This window comes from Strigops habroptila, chromosome 3 (assembly GCF_004027225.2).
Source record: "Strigops habroptila isolate Jane chromosome 3, bStrHab1.2.pri, whole genome shotgun sequence".
Classification (NCBI taxonomy): domain Eukaryota; kingdom Metazoa; phylum Chordata; class Aves; order Psittaciformes; family Psittacidae; genus Strigops; species Strigops habroptila.
This window is the reverse complement of record NC_044279.2, coordinates 42,132,622-42,150,765: the sequence shown is the minus strand read 5'-3', so window position 1 is coordinate 42,150,765 and position 18,144 is coordinate 42,132,622. Positions and strand designations below refer to the sequence as shown.

Sequence of the window (18,144 nt, the reverse complement as noted above, 5' to 3'; positions counted from 1 at the left end):
GCTTGCTGAAATCAGTGTATTACATTCTTCAGCTAACGTCTTTGAAAAGTTTTCAGCCAGCCAACTGAAAGAGAGCAAGAGAGAAGCAGCATGTTGGGGAGGGTACATGTAATATGTCAGAGACATCTGGGTAAGGAGGACTTGGTTTTTATCTTGCATTATCTTTCTCTGGGTTATGGTTCTTCTCTCTTTAGGAAATGGCACTGGATTGAGGGTCTGTCCCCAAGGAAGGCTGCCCACGAGGACAGGACCACAGCAGACAGCTGGAGCCTGCACAGATCCCCTCCTCTGACGAGAGTCAGTCGATGCAGCCAAGCTCCCGGCTGGTAACTGTCCATACTGGGCCGATGGTACCAGCGCTGTGCCAAAGCACAACTCGATCACCCATGTGAGTAACAAGCACTGCAAAGACTGCTTCTGAAGAGTGTTATGCAGTCAGCCATACCTTCAGACCCAGGAGCCTGAACTGTACCCCTGGATAATCACAGAGGCTGTCAATGGGAAGGTATAAATGAGGTGCCAGGTAATTTTTCACCCACCTACCTAACATTGCAAATCTTTCTCTGGCAAATCTTTCATCTCGACTACAAGATGTCATCTTTTGTTCACAATCACATCGCGACTGCAAATTGTCAGTGCGTTATATGTCATGCATTGCTGTATGAGTAAATCTGATGGTTACCATGCAAATAGCTCAAGATGAAAATCTGCTCTGAAAGACAATAAGAACAACATGTTGCTGCCGGTACCCTACAGTTACTACCTCTTGCGAAATGCCGCTGACATTTTTATCAATAAAAGTGGAAATAAGAAGCCTGTGCAGGCTGTGAGACTGCCCACCACGAGAAGGAAACATTATAATTAGGAAAGAGCAAACCATGCAAAATTTGAAGTGTATGAGGTTTGGTGACCCTCTCAAACTATACTTTGTTTCCTATAATTAGTTGAAAATAAAACTTTTTTTCCAGTAAGTTTAAAACCAGTTTTATCCCCAGAGATGATTCAATTTTAAGCAAAATACATATTGCTTTTAGCTAAAGAAAACATGCTATGCATGGAAAAAAATTTACTATGTATAATAGCTTAGTTCCTAGAAGTCACAACTCCAAATGAATACATTTTAGTCTTTGTATCTTCAAATTCTGTATGCTTTGCAACTACCTGTTTTCTCTCAACAGAAAAGATGGATGTGCTTCCTCAGGTTTTCAGATACCTGAAGTGAACTGTAAGTAAAACAGGCTATAGACACAGGGATTTGCCCACTGCCACACTGAAGTGTCAGGGCATATGGGAGATGGTGCTTCTGTACAGCAAGCTGCCTCAGCATAGTCATGTCTAACCTCCTAAAATGAAGGATCCTTAGGAAGTCATCATAGAATGGTTTGGGTTGGAAGGGACCTTAAAGATCATTCAGATCCAGCCCCCCTCCCACAGGCAGGGACACCTTCCACTAGACCAGGTTTCTCCAAGCCCCGTCCAACCTGGCCTTGAACACTGCCAGGGATGGGGTAGCCACAGCTTCTCTGGGCAACCTGTGCCAGTGCCTCACCACCCTCACAAGAACTTATTACGAAGCCAGCCCATTTTTCTCCTCCGTTCCTCCAAGTGGGTGCATTTGCCCCGTTTGCCAGCGCGAGCAGGAATGCTGATGCTGTATTGCGTGTGACACGGAGGTGGCTGGCAGGACGGCAGCACCTCTCATGAAGGTGGAGCAGCACTATGCCTCTAGCTGCAGAAGCCCCCGGGAGCTGCACCCCTGAGCCTGGCCCAGGTTTTTGGGTGCAAGCCCTGCACCAGATGCCCCAATAAACTGTGCCATTCCTATCCCCACACACTTCGTCTGGAGCAGCACATCCCTGGTTACCGTTCGGTGACAACCGCTTTAACTGAAGAAGCCCCCATCGCTTTTTGAGTGCCTTTTTCCGGCTCTGACAGCAAGCCCAGGCCGCAGCACGCCCAGGCCGGTGCCCTGGCCGCCCCGGGGGGCCAGACCCAGGCAGGCAGCGGGCGCCGTGCGGGGCCGCGCCGGGGGACGCCTCTCGACCGGACTCTTCCCCGGCGGTGGCGGAGATTTCCGCCCGGCGGGGCAGGGCAGGGCAGAGCAGAGCAGAGCAGAGCAAAGCAGAGCAGAGCAGAGCAGAGCAGAGCAGAGCAGAGCAGAGCAAGCCGCTGAAACTCTTGAACTCACGGCCCCGGGATGAGGCCAACGAGGCCTCGCCCTCGTCACAACACGGGCAGCGGCACTGCCGCCACTCCCCGGCCCGGCCCCCGCAAACTGACACCACCCGCACCGCCCCCCGGCAGTCTCGCGGTGTTATGCTAAGGAGGCGGCCGCCGCCCCGCCCCTTCGGCTGCCTCCCGCCCTGCGCCCTCCATCTGGGTGGGTGAGCGAGCGAGGGCGAGTGCGGGCCCCGGTGCGGTGTGGGATACTGGCGGTATATAGTCTATCCTCGGTGCGGCGGTAGCGGAGGGGCCAGGCAGGAGCGGGGTATGAAGATGGCGGACGCCAAGCAGAAGCGGAACGAACAGCTGAAGCGCTGGATCGGCTCCGAGACCGACCTGGAGCCGCCCGTGGTCAAGCGCAAAAAGACCAAGGTGAAGTTCGACGACGGCGCCGTCTTCCTGGCCGCCTGCTCCAGTGGGGACACCGAGGAGGTGCTGCGGCTGCTGGAGCGGGGCGCCGACATCAACTACGCCAATGTGGACGGGCTCACCGCGCTCCACCAGGTCGGTGCGGAGCTGTTCCCGCTGGCTGCGGGGCGGGGGGGGCCTGGCCGAGCTCGGCGGCGGGAGCAGGGCTTGGGCAGGCAGGGAAGTGGAGGGGGGCGAGGCCGGCCGGCGGAGTGCACCCCGGGAGGAGGTGGAGGAGGAAGGGGCCGGAGGCGGCTGCTCTCCCCTCCGCTGGGGGGTGTCGGGGCGGGGAGGGGCCGGCAGCGCGGGGCGGGAGGCGGCGGCCGCCGGGGTCAGGCTCGGGGCCGGTGGAGCCGAGGTGGCCGCGGGGGAGCTGCCCGAGTCCCCGGGCTGGGGGGACGGGAGGCTGCGCCCCCGCCCCGCGGGCCGGGCGGCGGAAGGAGGCGGCTGGGCCTCTCCTTCGGTGGGGAGGAGGTGCTGGTGACCCTCTTTCTCTCTGCCCGTCGCCTCGCTTCCCCTGCTGGCAGCGCCTCCCTCGGGAGGGACCGGGGGGCGGCCGGCAGGTGAGGGAGGCGGGCTCGCCTCGGGGGCGCTTCCCCCGGCTGCCTCCTGCCCGGGATCCCGATAGCAGTTTCCTGCTTCCCCCGTTTCCCCGGTTTCGCAGCAGTCGAACCGATTAAACCTGGCTCCTGTGTGCGGGAAGGCGTGCGGAGGGACGGATCGTCTATTTCTCCCCCGTTTCTAAGGGGAGCCAGTGTTTTGTTCCTAATATAGAAACGCGTATCAATAACAGGCTTCTTGCTTTCTTTAGTGATGGCTTCTGCCGCAGTGTGAAAGCTGAACTTTAAGGGGAGCACGGCTCTTTACGTTTTTCTTCCGTGCGTTGGAGAGCAGTTAAAAAACGAATCCATATTGCTTTGTTCTGGCGTGGGTATGTGGAGGGGGGGGGCTGGTGCAGAGGGAGATAACTTTCACTTGGGGTAGGGGGGGGATGGAAGGGAAACTGGCTGTGAAGTTTCCTCAAAATGGATGCTTTGTGCATGTTGAACTTCGTAGCAGTCTGATTGGAATCTCAAAACGTTAGCCAAATAAGGAAAGGCTGTGGCAATCCGGAGATAATGCGGGTTTGCCTGAATAGTTTTTGTTTTTCTAGAAAGCCAAAAGCTTCCACAGGATGTTAGATTCACTGCATATCCAAAAAGCAAAACCAAAAAAAGATCTGTGACAGGCTAGCTTATTGATCTTAAGTTTAGAATTTGTCCCCGATTTGTTACCAGTAGCTTAAAAATATCTCTTAATGATCATAAGATGTAGGTTGATGAAGTAGAAATCTTCCCAAAATGGTTAGGTGAGTGGGAACCAGGACATTGTTGTTTATACAGTGCTTTTTCTCTCAAATTCAACCAGCACGTTTGTTTTTTAATGTATTTTATCCATCCATATAGATTTTTCAAGCATATCAAGGCTCCTGCAAAATATTGTAAGTTTCCCCATAGTACTGGAGTGAGAATCCCTTCTGACTTAAGCTGTTCTCCTAGTCTTTTGACATTTCTGTGTATAAGTTGTCGCTTGCTCCCCTGTAAAGGGTGTTGGTTTACTTTCAGTTGTGAACTGAACTGGAAGATGAATGTGTGTTGTGGTTAAGCCTATCAGCGCATGTTACTGCAGCACGGTTACCCGACTTCAGGCCTAGCCTGTCACTTCACGGCGAGGTTTTATGTATTTAGCCTTTCTAATCAAGCTATGATTGCTTTATGCTTCCAGGGACTCTGTATCAGAAGTCATACCTTAACTGGTTAGATCGTTTGGGTCCAAGAGTTACTGTACTGCAAGTGATTGGTAGGAAAGGATGACGTTTGATTTAACTCTATTGTTAGAATATGAGATGAATGGCATTATCTCTCTTTGTGAAGTTCCAGAATGCATTTTCAAAAATGTTTTTGGTACTATAACAACAAAAACCTCCATCGAGATCATTCTGCGCTTATTCTCCCCTTGCTTTCTTACCTGTAGTCAGCTTGCAGTTTTTGAAGGGCAAAGTCTAAGGGAACAGAGATGAAGATCTACATCACGTGCTAGAACTCTTGCTCACTACCTCCTCTCGCATTCCCCTCCTCTAGTGATACTGGAAGAGCATTTTCTGGTTTGATACATTAAAAAGCAAATAAGATGATCAGTGCGAAGTTATAATTGTCTTGAGGCAGTCCTGTAAATGAATGTTCCTGTGCTATAAAAAAGAAAAGGCATATAACAAATCCCTGCCCATGACCCAACTCCTGAAATCGTTTCACTTCATTATTATCAATAAATCTTATTTTCCTCTAATATGCCTTTTAAGAAGTGCAAATCGTACATGATGCAGCTGATAACATTAATTCATTTAATCAGTCTTGGCTGTGGCATGGAGCAAAGCTTTAATCTGTTCCCAAAGGAAGCTCTTCAAAAACTTGCATTCTTCCTGACAGAGTTTTTGACTGACTGATGTCAATCGTGTTGAATTCTGTGTTGTTGTGTTTAAGACTGCCATGGCTTGCTGTTGCTTTGTGGTTTGTTGATTGTTTGTTGTTGTCTGTCAGATCCTGTGTAGACTTTACTGCTTCACTGGAATATCGGCAAAGATAGAGTGAGTCTGTCTTTTTTGGGTTGTGTTCTTTTTGTTTTGCATCAAAATTTTTTTGTTATTGAGAACAAATGAATGTGTCTGAGATAGCAGTAGAGTTAAATATTTAATGTACTGTTCAGCCTTTGTTTTTTCTGCTACATATGACAGTCACAGACAGAGATGTAAGCTGTGTTTTCTTTTCCACGGCCCAGATAGTTGGAAGTCCTGAGGAAAAACTACCATTAATCCTGAATTCTGGTGAACTTCAGATCTGGTCTTTAATGGAGCATCAAGCTTTGTTACTAAAGCCATTAGCTAAACTTTTCCTATATCGATGGGGTAGAAAGCCATCACTATCAGAAAACTTTATGTAGAATTGTTTTTCTTGATACGTACGGGAAAGAAAAAATTACAATTGGCTTGGTAGCTCAGAGGGGGAAGGGGGAGAGCATGTGTATATATGTGTATGTGTGCATTTATATAATATAGGTACTTTCTTCATCTTTTGGCAGTGTCAGTAAGTGATTTTGTTTTATATTTGCATGTGTCTAAGTGAGTGGACTTGAGTGCATCATATCTGAGGACATGTGAGAACTTCTTTGAGTTAAGATCTTACGTCATTAGGTGATGTTTGTATGTAAAATGTCATTCTCTTAAGAACTTAGCAAGAAGGGGAAAAATACGTCATTAGGTGATGATTATTCCTGTATGTAATGTTGGGTTCAAATGTCATTCTCTTTAAGAACTTGTTTTAGCATAAGTTCAGGTTAGGCCTTCAGCACAAAGGACCAAACTGGCTATACCATTTTTCTTTCTGTGGGAGATATATGCAATGTAGAATATTGCAGCAGGGTAGTATGTATTCTGGCACAATATTCTGCGTTATGTATGTATGTATGTATTTATTGTGTGTATGTGTCTGTAAGACCAGAAAACTTACGTTTAAATTACACCTTAAATTTACAATCAGATGTCTGCTCTGTTTGTTTAGTGGAGGCTGAAGTTGATCGTTTTTAAATATTACATTCCCAGACAGCTGTCGTGCAGGATGAGATCTAACTTATACATAGTGCAGCTTTTTTAATCTTCCTTAACAATTGAACATAAGGAGAATGTGAGAGAAATAAGAAGCCCAAAGGTGAGCTATGAGCTCACAGATTAATGGTTTCTGCAAAGGGGGTGAGAAGTGGCATATTATGAAATAATGTAAAGAAGAGACTATATACTGCTTTCCATAAATCCTGGTCCCTTCTAAGGCAGATGTATTTATTCAGAGTGGGACTAAGTTTTATCGTACTGAAAGCTTAGCACCTATAATTCCTCAGAGTTTGGACTCTTCTTCTCTTTCCTTGACTTCCATGAAAGATGTCTTGGTTCAGTAGCTCTGATTGGAGTTTATTGCTTAAGTGTCTGAAAGTAGTTTGTCTAAACTTGTAGAGCTTTGTACAGGAAGAGGAGCCCACCCTTTCTGGGCAGCACCATGGGAAGGCTGCATGTGGTGGGGAGGGACTATGGTGTGACCAGTTTCCTGGAAGGCTGGATTTCCTGTGCAGACTGCTCCCCTGGGATCATGGGGTGTGCACTGCGGAGTACCTGCACGTTCCTGATAAAGAAGCCGGTTGAGATTAGCCTGTGGTTAGGTATGACAATTTATGCAGCCCTTTTTCTTTGAGTCTGCCCAGACTTGGGAGGTGCTAACCTGGTTTTTGGCCTCATTCTTTCCGGGTGAGGAGGGTGGAAGCTGCAGCCTAATTCCACCATGTAGAAAGGAGCATGTTCTGCTGTCTTGATCTTGCTTTTTTCTGGGGAGAGTACTGCTTTGGAAGTAAGATAAGGGGAATTGTCTTGGCTGTTTGTGCATGGGAATCATTGAGTACTATAGGTGGTGTCATTGGTGAAGGCTGAACAGGCTCCTCATCCTTATGGAAGCTCCCACGTGCTCTTTTTTTGTCCAGGGCAAGTACAGTTTAATTAAGCAGAGTTTCCCAAAGGTTAGCTCTCTGCTGCAAATATCCACTGCAACTGCTCAAGGACTAAATTTGAATCTGAAGGTGAGACTGTTTTACCAACATGAGTTATGTGTTAGTTTGCAGGCATAGCAGTATGCAGTGTTAAATAGAAATTTTGATTTGATGCCACTGCTGTAGGGCTCTGCCGTGTTGATCCCTCAGTAGTAATTAAGATGCCGAGAAACTCTTCACAAGTGTGTTTCACTGAACACTTATTCTCTCTAACTGATTAAGGACTGTTACTGCTGTCTTAGTGTTTCTTGTGAGTTCCATGGGATTTATTTCTTCGATAAGAAGTACCTTCTTTTGCAGGAGTTTCTGCAATGGCTTAAGTGAAAAATTCTCTCAAGACTCCCTGTGGCATGCTCATAGTACCTGAGGTGGTAAAGGATATTGTTACTGTTGGCATCAGCTGTTGTCCTTGTTATGACACCCTTTCAAACAGCAAGGAGTGGTGAAAAAAGGGACATAAAATCTACCAGCGGTGGATCCCTTTGCCTTAGAACTTGATAGAGGACATTAAGGCAACGCTGTTGGAATCCTTTTGACAATGATAACACAGGTCATGTATTTGGGCTGGGGCCACAGCACGCGGAGCATGTCAAGTCATAAGAGCAAAGAACAGGTTGCTACAGTCTTAAATCTCTAGGGTGTTTGAATCATAGCAGTAGCACCCAACAACCGAGGATAAGGAAATAGCTCAAAGCTATCTTGGTAACCTCCTAGCTATGACTTCTGCACTGCCTCTTTTGGAGAGTGGAAATATTGCTGTGTATGGTAAACTTGTTGATTTTTTTCAAGACTGTCAAGTAAAAGAACTTCCTTTTATGCAGAAAGGTCGCTTAAATCTCACTGTTTGGAGGGGAAACAGCCTCCCACCCACTGAACCTCTTGTTGTAGATAAATTTGGGAGTCATTTGCTCAGCTTGTATTGTGTTATCCTGATTATTTTTTTTTTTCTTCTCTATCTGTATGACAAAGCACAGAGAAAATGAGTCCTGAAATAAGTGTAATGTTGACTTCATTCAGTGATTAGACTACAGAGGCATATTTGTTTGAAATTCCTTTGTAATAGGAGTTGTTTCTTGTGTGGGCCATAGATTTTTCTCTCTGTTGTTAACAGTAGCTAGGTTTAGATTCTACAATAAGTACTTGTTAGCTTCCTACTGATCTTGTCATCTAAGTTTTGGTTGGTTTTTTTTTTTTTTTTTTTTTTTTCCCTTTGAAATGGAAACAAGAAGAGGAAAAAAGAGATGTGATTCTTCATAATATGCCTTTAATAATGGAAATTTAAATGCTGCATTAAAGAATGGTGTTGCGTGGTGTTTATAAAAGAAAACAAGTCACAATCTTTTCACCTTTTTAGGTTTGTATCTGCAAGTGTTTCCTGGCCTCTTCATGGTCTGTCAAGTTTGAACCTGGGATTTCTGTGCCTGGTTACATAGCAGTTTCCATTGCTATGGATATTTCTTGTGCACAAATAGAACAACCCAAGTGAATTCTAGCATATAGTGATTAAGTATTTAAAGCAAATTTCCATGTTAGTGTAACTGACAGATTTCTTAAATTTACCTAGTCATGGAGGAAGAGTTCTACTCAATGTAAGAATGAGTTCAGCTGGTAGGGCTTTAGTATTTATGGAAGCTAATGTTCAGGGACAATTTCTGCTGGTTGTTAGCTATGAATTTCACTGTGGCATTGATGCTCCTTTTACAGTAAAGCTTTATCTGTGGTTTTCTATGTATTCTGGCATATTCTTGGTATTGTTAGAACACTTCTTCATGATAAGTCATCAAATGCTTGTAACATCTTATCTTGACCTGTAAAAGTAGATGAGATATGCTCTCGTGTTAATAAAATGGAAGTGAACACACTTGATTTGAGGCTTTTTTGATCTTGGCATTGTAGTAGCAAGTGTGGTGGTTTTTTTTTTACCAAATTACTAAATTTCAGTTTGTTAGCTAAATCTTAGGGTAGGAGATGGAAGCAGTCACTGTAAATCATCACAAGAGATACAATTAGGTCTTCTAATTGAGAATCTATATTCCAGGCTTAAGGGTATATGCTGAATTTTAGTTGGAACAGATGGTTTGACAGGCTGTTGGCCAGTTTTTCACTTGTTTATTCCTTTGCTCGTATTCTCAGTTTCTTTCTCGAAGTTGTTATTTGGACTAGTAAGATGCTTATTGCAATCTTCTCAAAAATTGAAAGCCCAGCAAATGGCTTGCCTCTTTCTATGTCATTGTGACTTCTGAGGCTGGGCTGACAGCGGAACTGAGGAGCATGCACGTGTTCTAGCAAATACTTCGGTTTTATCCAAGAATATGTTCAGAACGTATCAGACACTGATACATTCTGAAAGGAATGTGGTGGTAGTTTTGGACAACTATAGCATGAGTACACCTTGCTGGGACTCTTGCAGCCAAGAAGTTGTGAATTATGCCTCGTTACTATCATACAGTGTTATCAATATGGAGTATATGCATATCGGACATGCAGTGTATGAGGACATTTACCTAACAAAGGTTATATTAATGCTTTAAAAATGTCTGTCTTTTGTTGATCTGGACAACTGTAAAATGCAAACTGGAATACAGCTGCCAAGACAGTGGAGCTGTCGGTAAGCTTGGGCAGCTTCTGATGCTGTTGGATGGGTGGAGACATTCCAAGCTCCTTTACTTTCCTATAAGCATTCCTGAAATGACAGTCAATGGAAAGCATGGCATAAGAGTGACAGCATTCCTCAGCTGTTTCCTTTCTAGTAATTTCAAGACTGTAAGGACAGAACAAGAAGGCAGAAGATTGATCAGTGTACTTGGGGGCAGAGGGGAAAGCATTTCTAGATTTATTTTTTTTAAAATGCTTTTGTTTCGACAAGACCAGGTTTTTCTGTTTCATTTGGGTTTTGAGAACACAGAATCAGCCACTGTGCTTATCCTGGAAACACTGAATCTTTGACGACTCATTCACAAAACCAAAATTAGAGCAATATGATGAAGTCTTTTGAAGAAGACTGTTTCCCATTTATGCCTTTGTGGTGTTAGCACTTAACCCATTAACAATATATTCCCAGACTAATGGCTTCTAAAGGTTTGTTAAACAGTGAAGAGTGAAGCTGGCTTTAAGAAGAGGGTAAAACCCCTGAAAAAAACTTGACCAGCAGACGTTAGCTTGTTTTGGCCTACACATTGGAGGTAGGTTTGTCTGCAAGGCTCCCAAGTAAATAGTTCCCTTACTGGTTGTAACTTCTGAATACTTTAATGTTTGCTCTATTACAAGCACATAACCATCTATTTTAATACTAAAGTATCTGTAAGAGGTGTGTGGTTAGAAATGGTTCCAGCTCTAAGACATTCTGTCAGGGGCAAGTTTCACTGTTTCTTTTTTGTTTTGTGTTTTTTTTTCTTTTTTTTTTTTTTTAATCAGTCTGAATTTTCCTTTGATTTATTTTCCCATGTTATGGTTGTAATTTTCAGGGTCTTGAGTTCAAACTATGACAACTGGTTTTTGTTGTGATCAGTTTAGACAGCCAGTGGTGATTACTATGCAGGTTTTAGTTCTGGGATGACTATTTACTTAGCTTTGCAGTTGCTGTTTTGCTATCCTGATAGTGGAGCTAGAAGGTGTCTTCTGTGTACATACTTGAGTATTTGAAGTTTCTTGTACATCAAGAGATTACATGTAAGCGTAAGCCTTGTGCTGTGGATTTCAAATATATGTATCTGTTTATATAGATACATTTATACCATGTCTGGTGTGAAATTTCAGTTTCCTGCTACTTTTTTGGTTCTTTCAGAGGACGACTAAGATGAATGTTAGCAACATGAAAGCAACATGAAAGCTGCTTGTTAATAGTTCTGCTTCAAACTTACAGGATGAACTTACCTAACAGTGGGGGTTTTTTTAAGTTTTCACTCTTGAATTGAGTATTTGTCTAAGGCAAAATAACAATATCTTCATCTGGTAACAAAGGTGAACACAGCTGACAACTGTGTGTGGCCAGTGCCACCTCCCGAAACACTTAACTTGGATGAAGCTTTTGGCAGAGAAGCTGCATTCCTGTGTCAAATCCAGGACTCTTGTGGGCCCCTTTTGAACCAAAATACTATCTTGGACTTCTGGCTTTGAAAACTTTTGGCTTACTGATGTCCTGAACTTTACTTTAGCATTCTTGATTGAAAACCTATGCTTCCATTACTGAAGTGGAAAAATATGTTATTTTAAAGCTGCAAAGTGTGTTCTTCCTAAGTTCTGTTTAAAGTTTTGCTGCTTGCAGCGTGTTTCATATATGTATGCAATTATACTTGAATGAATAGGCTTAATTAGATGAATGATCTTAACGAAATCGATGAAACTTCTCCAGAAGTATGTTCCCCAATCCCGGAGATGGAACAATCCAAAACATTATTTCCTCAATCAGTCTTAATTTTTGACTACCTTCCCTGTATCCCATAATATAAGTAACCCTGCTTATTGTTGTTGCAGTATTAAGTTATTTTTTTAATCTATTTACAAAAAGTCAGCAACTCTTAAACTTGCTTTACCTGTTTTTTGGATATGTTTTCAAGTCAGTCCAGCCTAGTGGTTTAGGTGTTAAACTTACTGCAAACTTGGGTGAAAATGAAGTGCCTTAGGTTTTAATCAAAGTAAAAAGCAAAGATTGGGGTAACAGCACTGTGCCTGTGGGACAGATTGGGACTCCTGTTGTGAAGGAGGGTGGGTGCATGGCTGCGGCCGTTGCCAGGGGGAGTCCCGGCGTGCGACGGTTGCTCCGCGACGATGGCTTCGAGCGGGGAGGAACCATTTTATTTTTGCTTAAGATTTTTTTTAAGCAGACTTTGGCCTCTTCAGGAACCTGGTTAGTAAGTTTCCATGTGATATAGTCCTAGAGAGCAGGAGGGCCCAAGACTGCTGGTCGATATTCAAGGATCACCTGCTACGTGCTCAGGAGTGTTGCATCCTGACTAGAAGAAGTGCAGCAGGAGGACCAGGAGACCTCCATGGATGGACAAGGAGCTGCTGAGGAAACTTAGAGGGGGGAAAAAAGAAGCTTATAGGAGGTGGAAGTGAGGACAGGCGGCCTGGGAAGCTAGGGACCAGGTTAGGAAAGCTAAGGCCCAGCTAGAATTAAGTTTGGCAAGGGATGTGAAAGATAACAGGAAAGGGTTCTATAGATACGTAGCAAATAAAAGACAGACTAGGGACAATGTGGGCCCTCTCCAGAAGCTATCAGGAGAACTGGCTACCATGGATTTGGAGAAGGCTGAGGTTCTTAATGACTTCTTTGCCTCAGTCTTCACCAGCAAATGCTCTGACCACACCACGAAAGTCTTGGAAAGCAGATGCAGGGAGTGTGAAAATGAAGACCTTAGGCCCACTGTAGGAGAGGATCAGGTTCGAGACCATCTTAAGAACCTGAACGTGCACAAGTCCATGGGACCTGATGAAATCCATCCACGGGTCCTGAAGGAGCTGGCGAATGAAGTTGCTAAACCACTGTCCATCATATTTGAAAAATCGTGGCAGTCAGGTGAAGTTCCTGATGACTGGAAGAAGGGTAATATAACCCCCATTTTCAAGAAGGGGAAGGTGGAAGACCCGGGGAACTACAGACCAGTCATTCTCACCTCTGTGCCTGGCAAAATCTTGGAACAGTTTCTCCTGGAAAACATGCTGAGGCACATGAAAAACAACGAGGTGGTTGGTGACAGCCAACATGGCTTCACTAAGGGGAAATCCTGCCTGACCAATTTGGTGGCCTTCTATGATGGAGCCACGGAACTGATGGACAGGGGCAGAGCAGTTGACGTCATCTACCTGGACTTGTGCAAAGCGTTCGGCACTGTCCCGCATGACATCCTTGTCTCTAAATTGGAGAGACATCAATTAGATAGATGGACCACTCGGTGGATAAAGAACTGGCTCGATGGCTGCACGCAAAGAGTTGTGGTAAATGGCTCGATGTCCAGTTGGAAACCTGTAACGAGTGGTGTCCCTCAGGGATCGGTGTTGGGACCAGTCCTGTTCAACCTCTTTTTCGGCGACATGGACAGCGGGATTGAGTGCGCCCTCAGCAAGTTTGCCGACGACACCAAGCTGTGTGGTTCAGTTGATACGCTGGAGGGAAGGGATGCCATCCAGAGGGACCTTGACACGCTTGAGAGGTGGGCCAATGCCAACCTTATGAAGTTTAACCAAGCCAAGTGTAAGGTCCTACACCTGGGTCAGGGCAATCCCAGGCACTGCTACAGGTTGGGTGGAGAAGAGATTCAGAGCAGCCCTGCAGAAAAGGACTTGGGGGTGTTGGTTGACGAGAAGCTTAACATGAGCCAGCAGTGTGCGCTTGCAGCCCAGAAAGCCAACCGTATCCTGGGCTGCAACAAAAGAAGCGTGACCAGCAGGTCGAAGGAGGTGATCCTGCCCCTCTACTCTGCTCTTGTGAGACCTCACTTGGAGTACTGTGTACAGTTCTGGTGTCCTCAACATAAGAAGGACATGGAGCTGTTGGAGCGAGTCCAGAGGAGGGCCACGAGGATGATAAGAGGGCTGGAGCACCTCCCGTATGAAGACAGGCTGAGAGAGTTGGGGCTGTTCAGCCTGGAGAAGAGAAGCTGCATGGTGACCTCATAGCAGCCTTCCAGTATCTGAAGGGGGCCTATAATGATGCTGGGGAGGGACTCTTCCTTAGGGACTGTAGTGGTAGGACAAGGGGTAATGGCTTCAAACTTAAACAGGAGAAGATTAGATTAGATAGAAGGAGGAAGTTCTTTACAGTGAGGGTGGTGAAGCACTGGAATGGGTTGCCCACGGAGGTTGTGGATGCTCCATCCCTGGCGGTGTTCTTGGGCCTTGGGCCACATGGTTTAGTGCAAGGTGTCCCTGCCCATGGCAGGGGGGTTGGAACTAGATGATCTTAAGGTCCTTTCCAGGCCTTACTATTCTATGATTCTATGATTCTAAATCATATAAAGCAGTGTTTTTAGAAAGCTTGCGAAACTTTACAATTTGCTATGACTTTTATTTTGTTCAACTGCCACCTGAATTATGGTAGATCCTAATGATAAAGATTTTGTCAACAAGGAGCTTGCACTTTGTTTCCTACTCAGTTGAAAATAAAAGTTTCTTGGCTTCTGAGTGTTGTAGAGTGGAGGGGGGTGGTATTGCACTAACCCAGTGTCAGTGGGTTTTTGTGACTCTCTTGACATGGTTTTCTGGTCACTCGTTTTCTACTTGCTTGCAGACAACCTAGCCAAATGTTTGGCGTATGTTTGTCTGTATAGCTACACTTTTGTGGGGTTAATAGTAGCGTTAAATGCCAATACTTGTATGTCACAGTGCTTATCAGGTATTTGTATGCTTAGGAAAAGAAACAACTTTTCCCCATCTCCCTAAAGAAGTAACTTAACAGACCTAGAGGCCCTGTGCTCAGTGCTTGTAATATACTTGTAAAATACTGAAGGCGGCCACTGACGAGTATATGATTGCTCTACGTTTTAGTTGAGCTGCCCTTAAACATGGTTTTATGTGAAATAATTTATTCCTATTTTTACCTGCAATTTGCAATGTCATATCTTGGCCACAGTCTACCTGGCTTTGGCCTCATCTGTCAAATGTGACTTCAAGGAAAGCTCATTAAATTATTGTATAAACAAGTTTTACCTATTCCTGTACATAAATATAGCAGTGGTGATTGAAAAACTACCATTTCAAAGGAAAATACAGAACCAACTTGGTGTGGGGATACAGTACATATTTTGTGAAGTGTTCCATCAGTTACTGACCCCTGTAAGAAGATGTGGCAGCGGCGGAGCTCTTTTCCAATTGTTTTCTCAGCAATCGAAGAGGATGCTGTACTCCTCCATAATGTAGTCAAAAAACGCCAATTGTAATTAAAGTTCTGCATTTGCAGGCTCAAGTGGTGGTTGGATTTTTAGAATACCTCTCTACTGCTTGTTTAAAAAAAAAAAAATTGCTGCAAATAAATACTATTGGAAATGTGGCACTTGCTGCTCTTTGTTTTGGTACACAAAAAGCTCCAGATATAGAAATCATGAATGTAAGATGGGGGGATCTATATTCATTTTAATAGCTTTGTGAAAAGAAAGACCTAAGTTAGAGGAGCTGCAATTGGGAACCAGGAAGAGGCTGTCTTGAGAAACTTAATGCTTTGGCAACATACACCAGTGCTGGATGCAGCTGTGGATGCTGATGTGAAGTATGGAAACATGGGCAACCCTGGCTGCTTGTATATAGGAATTCTAGTTTAAAAGAGCTATTACTTACTTTTCTAAAAGTAGCATGAGAGATCTGGGGGACTTTATCCTTTCCCTAATTTCCTCTAGAGAATTGTTCCTGAATTATGCTAGCACTAACCTCTATATGTAGTTATCTATCCTTCACTTAAAACTCGTAATTCCTGACTAATTCCTTGCTAATGGGCTAGCTTTGCACTAATGAGTAGCTATGATAATCTAATTTCATAAGGCTGTCAAGTTTGGAATCCATGTGCTGTCTTAGTGTGTAAGAAATGTTAAAGATAATGATGTCTCATGATGAGGTTACTTAAAAAAAAAACTAACAAAAAACCTAAAAGCAGACAAGGCATTTTCCCCTTTTTCTTCCCTGTAGAGGAGACTACGCTTCATTTAGGGATAATTGTAGCTAGTTAACTACCATTAATTGGGAAGAAATATTTAGTATCACATACTCAGTTTACGTGATGGTATGGTAGGTTACTTCTGTCTCTTTGGTAGTACCAGCACGTCAGATGTGACTCTTCTGTTTTTATGAAGGAGAACGTGCAGGAGAAGGTATTTTTGTCACTGGGAGGAAAAGCCCATTCCCATTTAACTGTCCTTTTAGCCCTTTTTTTTATCATGCAGTTGTTCTGTGACAGCTTGAGATACTGCTTTTTATATTTAACAAAAATAAAATATCTTAGTTGCTAGAGTTCATTCAGTGTGTCTAAATTCTTAAACAGTACTTTTCCCCCCAGTCCCTAGAAAAGCAAAGCTACACTATATTCATAGGTCTGAGTATATCACAGATGATGGAAATTCTGTTTGGAGAAACATGCATTGTAGGCTTGAAGTGCTAGGTGATTCTGTGGTACGGTCTTAACATGCCTAAGAAGGACTGATTTATCTTCTTGCTAGTTATAGGTTAGCTCATATTCAGGTTTAGTTTGTTGGTTTTGGTCTTGCTTAAGCCTAGAGGCTTCCCCAAAGTATTTGAATGTCACACTGCCTTCAGGAAGAACTTCGTGCTCAAACGTGTCATTTCCCTTCTCCCTTCAAGAAAAACTACCACCCTGAACAAGCTTTATTAAAGACTAATACGAATATTTAATAGGGTTTTGAGTACAATTGAATACATTTCTTGAGTAAAATGACTATTGGAGTTTTTCTGAATCAGTAATTTCAGTGCTGAATTTGTAAAGATCATGTAAATATGAAACATAAGTTGCAGCTACAACATTCAGTACCTGGTTGTATTTGGTAAGACAATTGGAGGCCTATAACTGATTATCCACTAAGTTTAACTAGTTGCCTTATTTTTTATCTACCAATCGAGATTTATACATACGAACTCAGTTTGTCCAGTTTGAGAAGTGTTCTGTGCCCAGAATGCAATAGGAATTGCCAGTTGCTGATGCAGAGTGCTGTTAAACTTATGCCAGCATAAAAAGGACATGGACCTGTAGCAGCAAGTCAAGAGGTTCTGGGGAGACCTTAGAGCAGCCTTCCAATACCTAAAGGGGGCCTACAAGAAAGCTAGAGGGGGACTTTTTAGAAGGGCATGTAGTGACAGGACAAGGGGGAATGGCTTTAAGCTGAGAGGGTAGATTTAGATTAGATAGTAGGAAGACATTCTTCCCTGTGAGGGTCATGAAGCACTGGCACAGGTTGCCCAGTGAAGCTGTGGCTGCCCCATCCCTGGCAGTGTTCAAGGCCAGGTTGGACGGGGCTTTGAGCAACCTGGTCTAGTGGAAGGTGCCCCTGCCCATGGCAGAGTGGTTGGAAGTGGATTGTCTCTGAGGTCCCTCACAACCTAAACCATTCTGTGATTCCATTTAAGAGGTTTTTTATTTGGTGTGTGTTTTTGTTTTAAAAATACAGCATATAAATAAAAAGCATCAATAAAAGTTGAAGGCATGCAAACTATGGGGATTCCAAGAAAAAGCCAGACAGCGCTTAAAAGTAACTTTCTGCGAAGAAGCATCGTTGGCATCAGAGTCATACATCCTCCAGTGACGTAGTGTATCATCAACTACACGGAGATATGACTCAAGTGTTTGCTTGAAGAGCTAATGTTTAGTTTCCCCCTTTTTGGAGAACTTCCAAGGACCACGTGTCTCAGCAGCTGTTCACTTACCTGTACGTATAGTAAGTAACAAGTTCTGAAGTCTTTTTCAAGACGAACTCATGTGACTGTGTTTGGAAGGCTTGGCTGTCTTAATTTCTTCTAGGATTTCAAGCACTTTTAATTTCTTCTCTAGAATGAATATTCTATGGCTAAGTTAAATGACTTAGGTATGGGTGAATTTTCTTGGTGTGTTTTTCCTGTTCATTTTGCTTTGTCATGTTTCAGTACTGATAATGTATTTGATGATAACATGCTTTGCATTCTGTTAATACTTCGAAGGTGTTTATGCAGAATTGAAACAAATAACAGCTTAAGTCAACTGATTTGGGCTGCTTTATTGTAGCTTAAACTACAAGTACTACTTGGATATTAGAACCATTTAAGCCTTAAGGTAGAACTTTCAATTTTTAAAACAGATATGGTTTAAAATCTGGTGTCAGATGTTTGGCAGTTGAGCTCCTGTGACGGGTTGTAAAACCAAGGAGTGTCACTTAACTAGGAATGACATCACTAACATTTTTATCAATACGCTTCTGT

The 18,144-nt window shown here is 43.8% G+C and overlaps 1 protein-coding gene across 5 annotated transcripts in view; it reads left to right on the top strand.

Moving 5' to 3' along the window:
* Positions 1-2,308: 2,308 nt before the first annotated feature.
* PPP1R12A (protein phosphatase 1 regulatory subunit 12A) overlaps positions 2,309-18,144 on the top strand; it is a 145,959-nt gene continuing 130,123 nt past the window's right edge. For 4 of the 5 annotated variants that reach the window (XM_030480545.1, XM_030480549.1, XM_030480544.1 and 1 more), the window contains exon 1: positions 2,309-2,727. In XM_030480545.1, coding sequence (XP_030336405.1) covers positions 2,491-2,727 — 237 coding nt within the window. In that variant the 5' untranslated portion in view covers positions 2,309-2,490. The remainder of the gene's footprint in view (positions 2,728-18,144) is intronic. The other variant, XM_030480547.1, reaches the window with a different exon arrangement.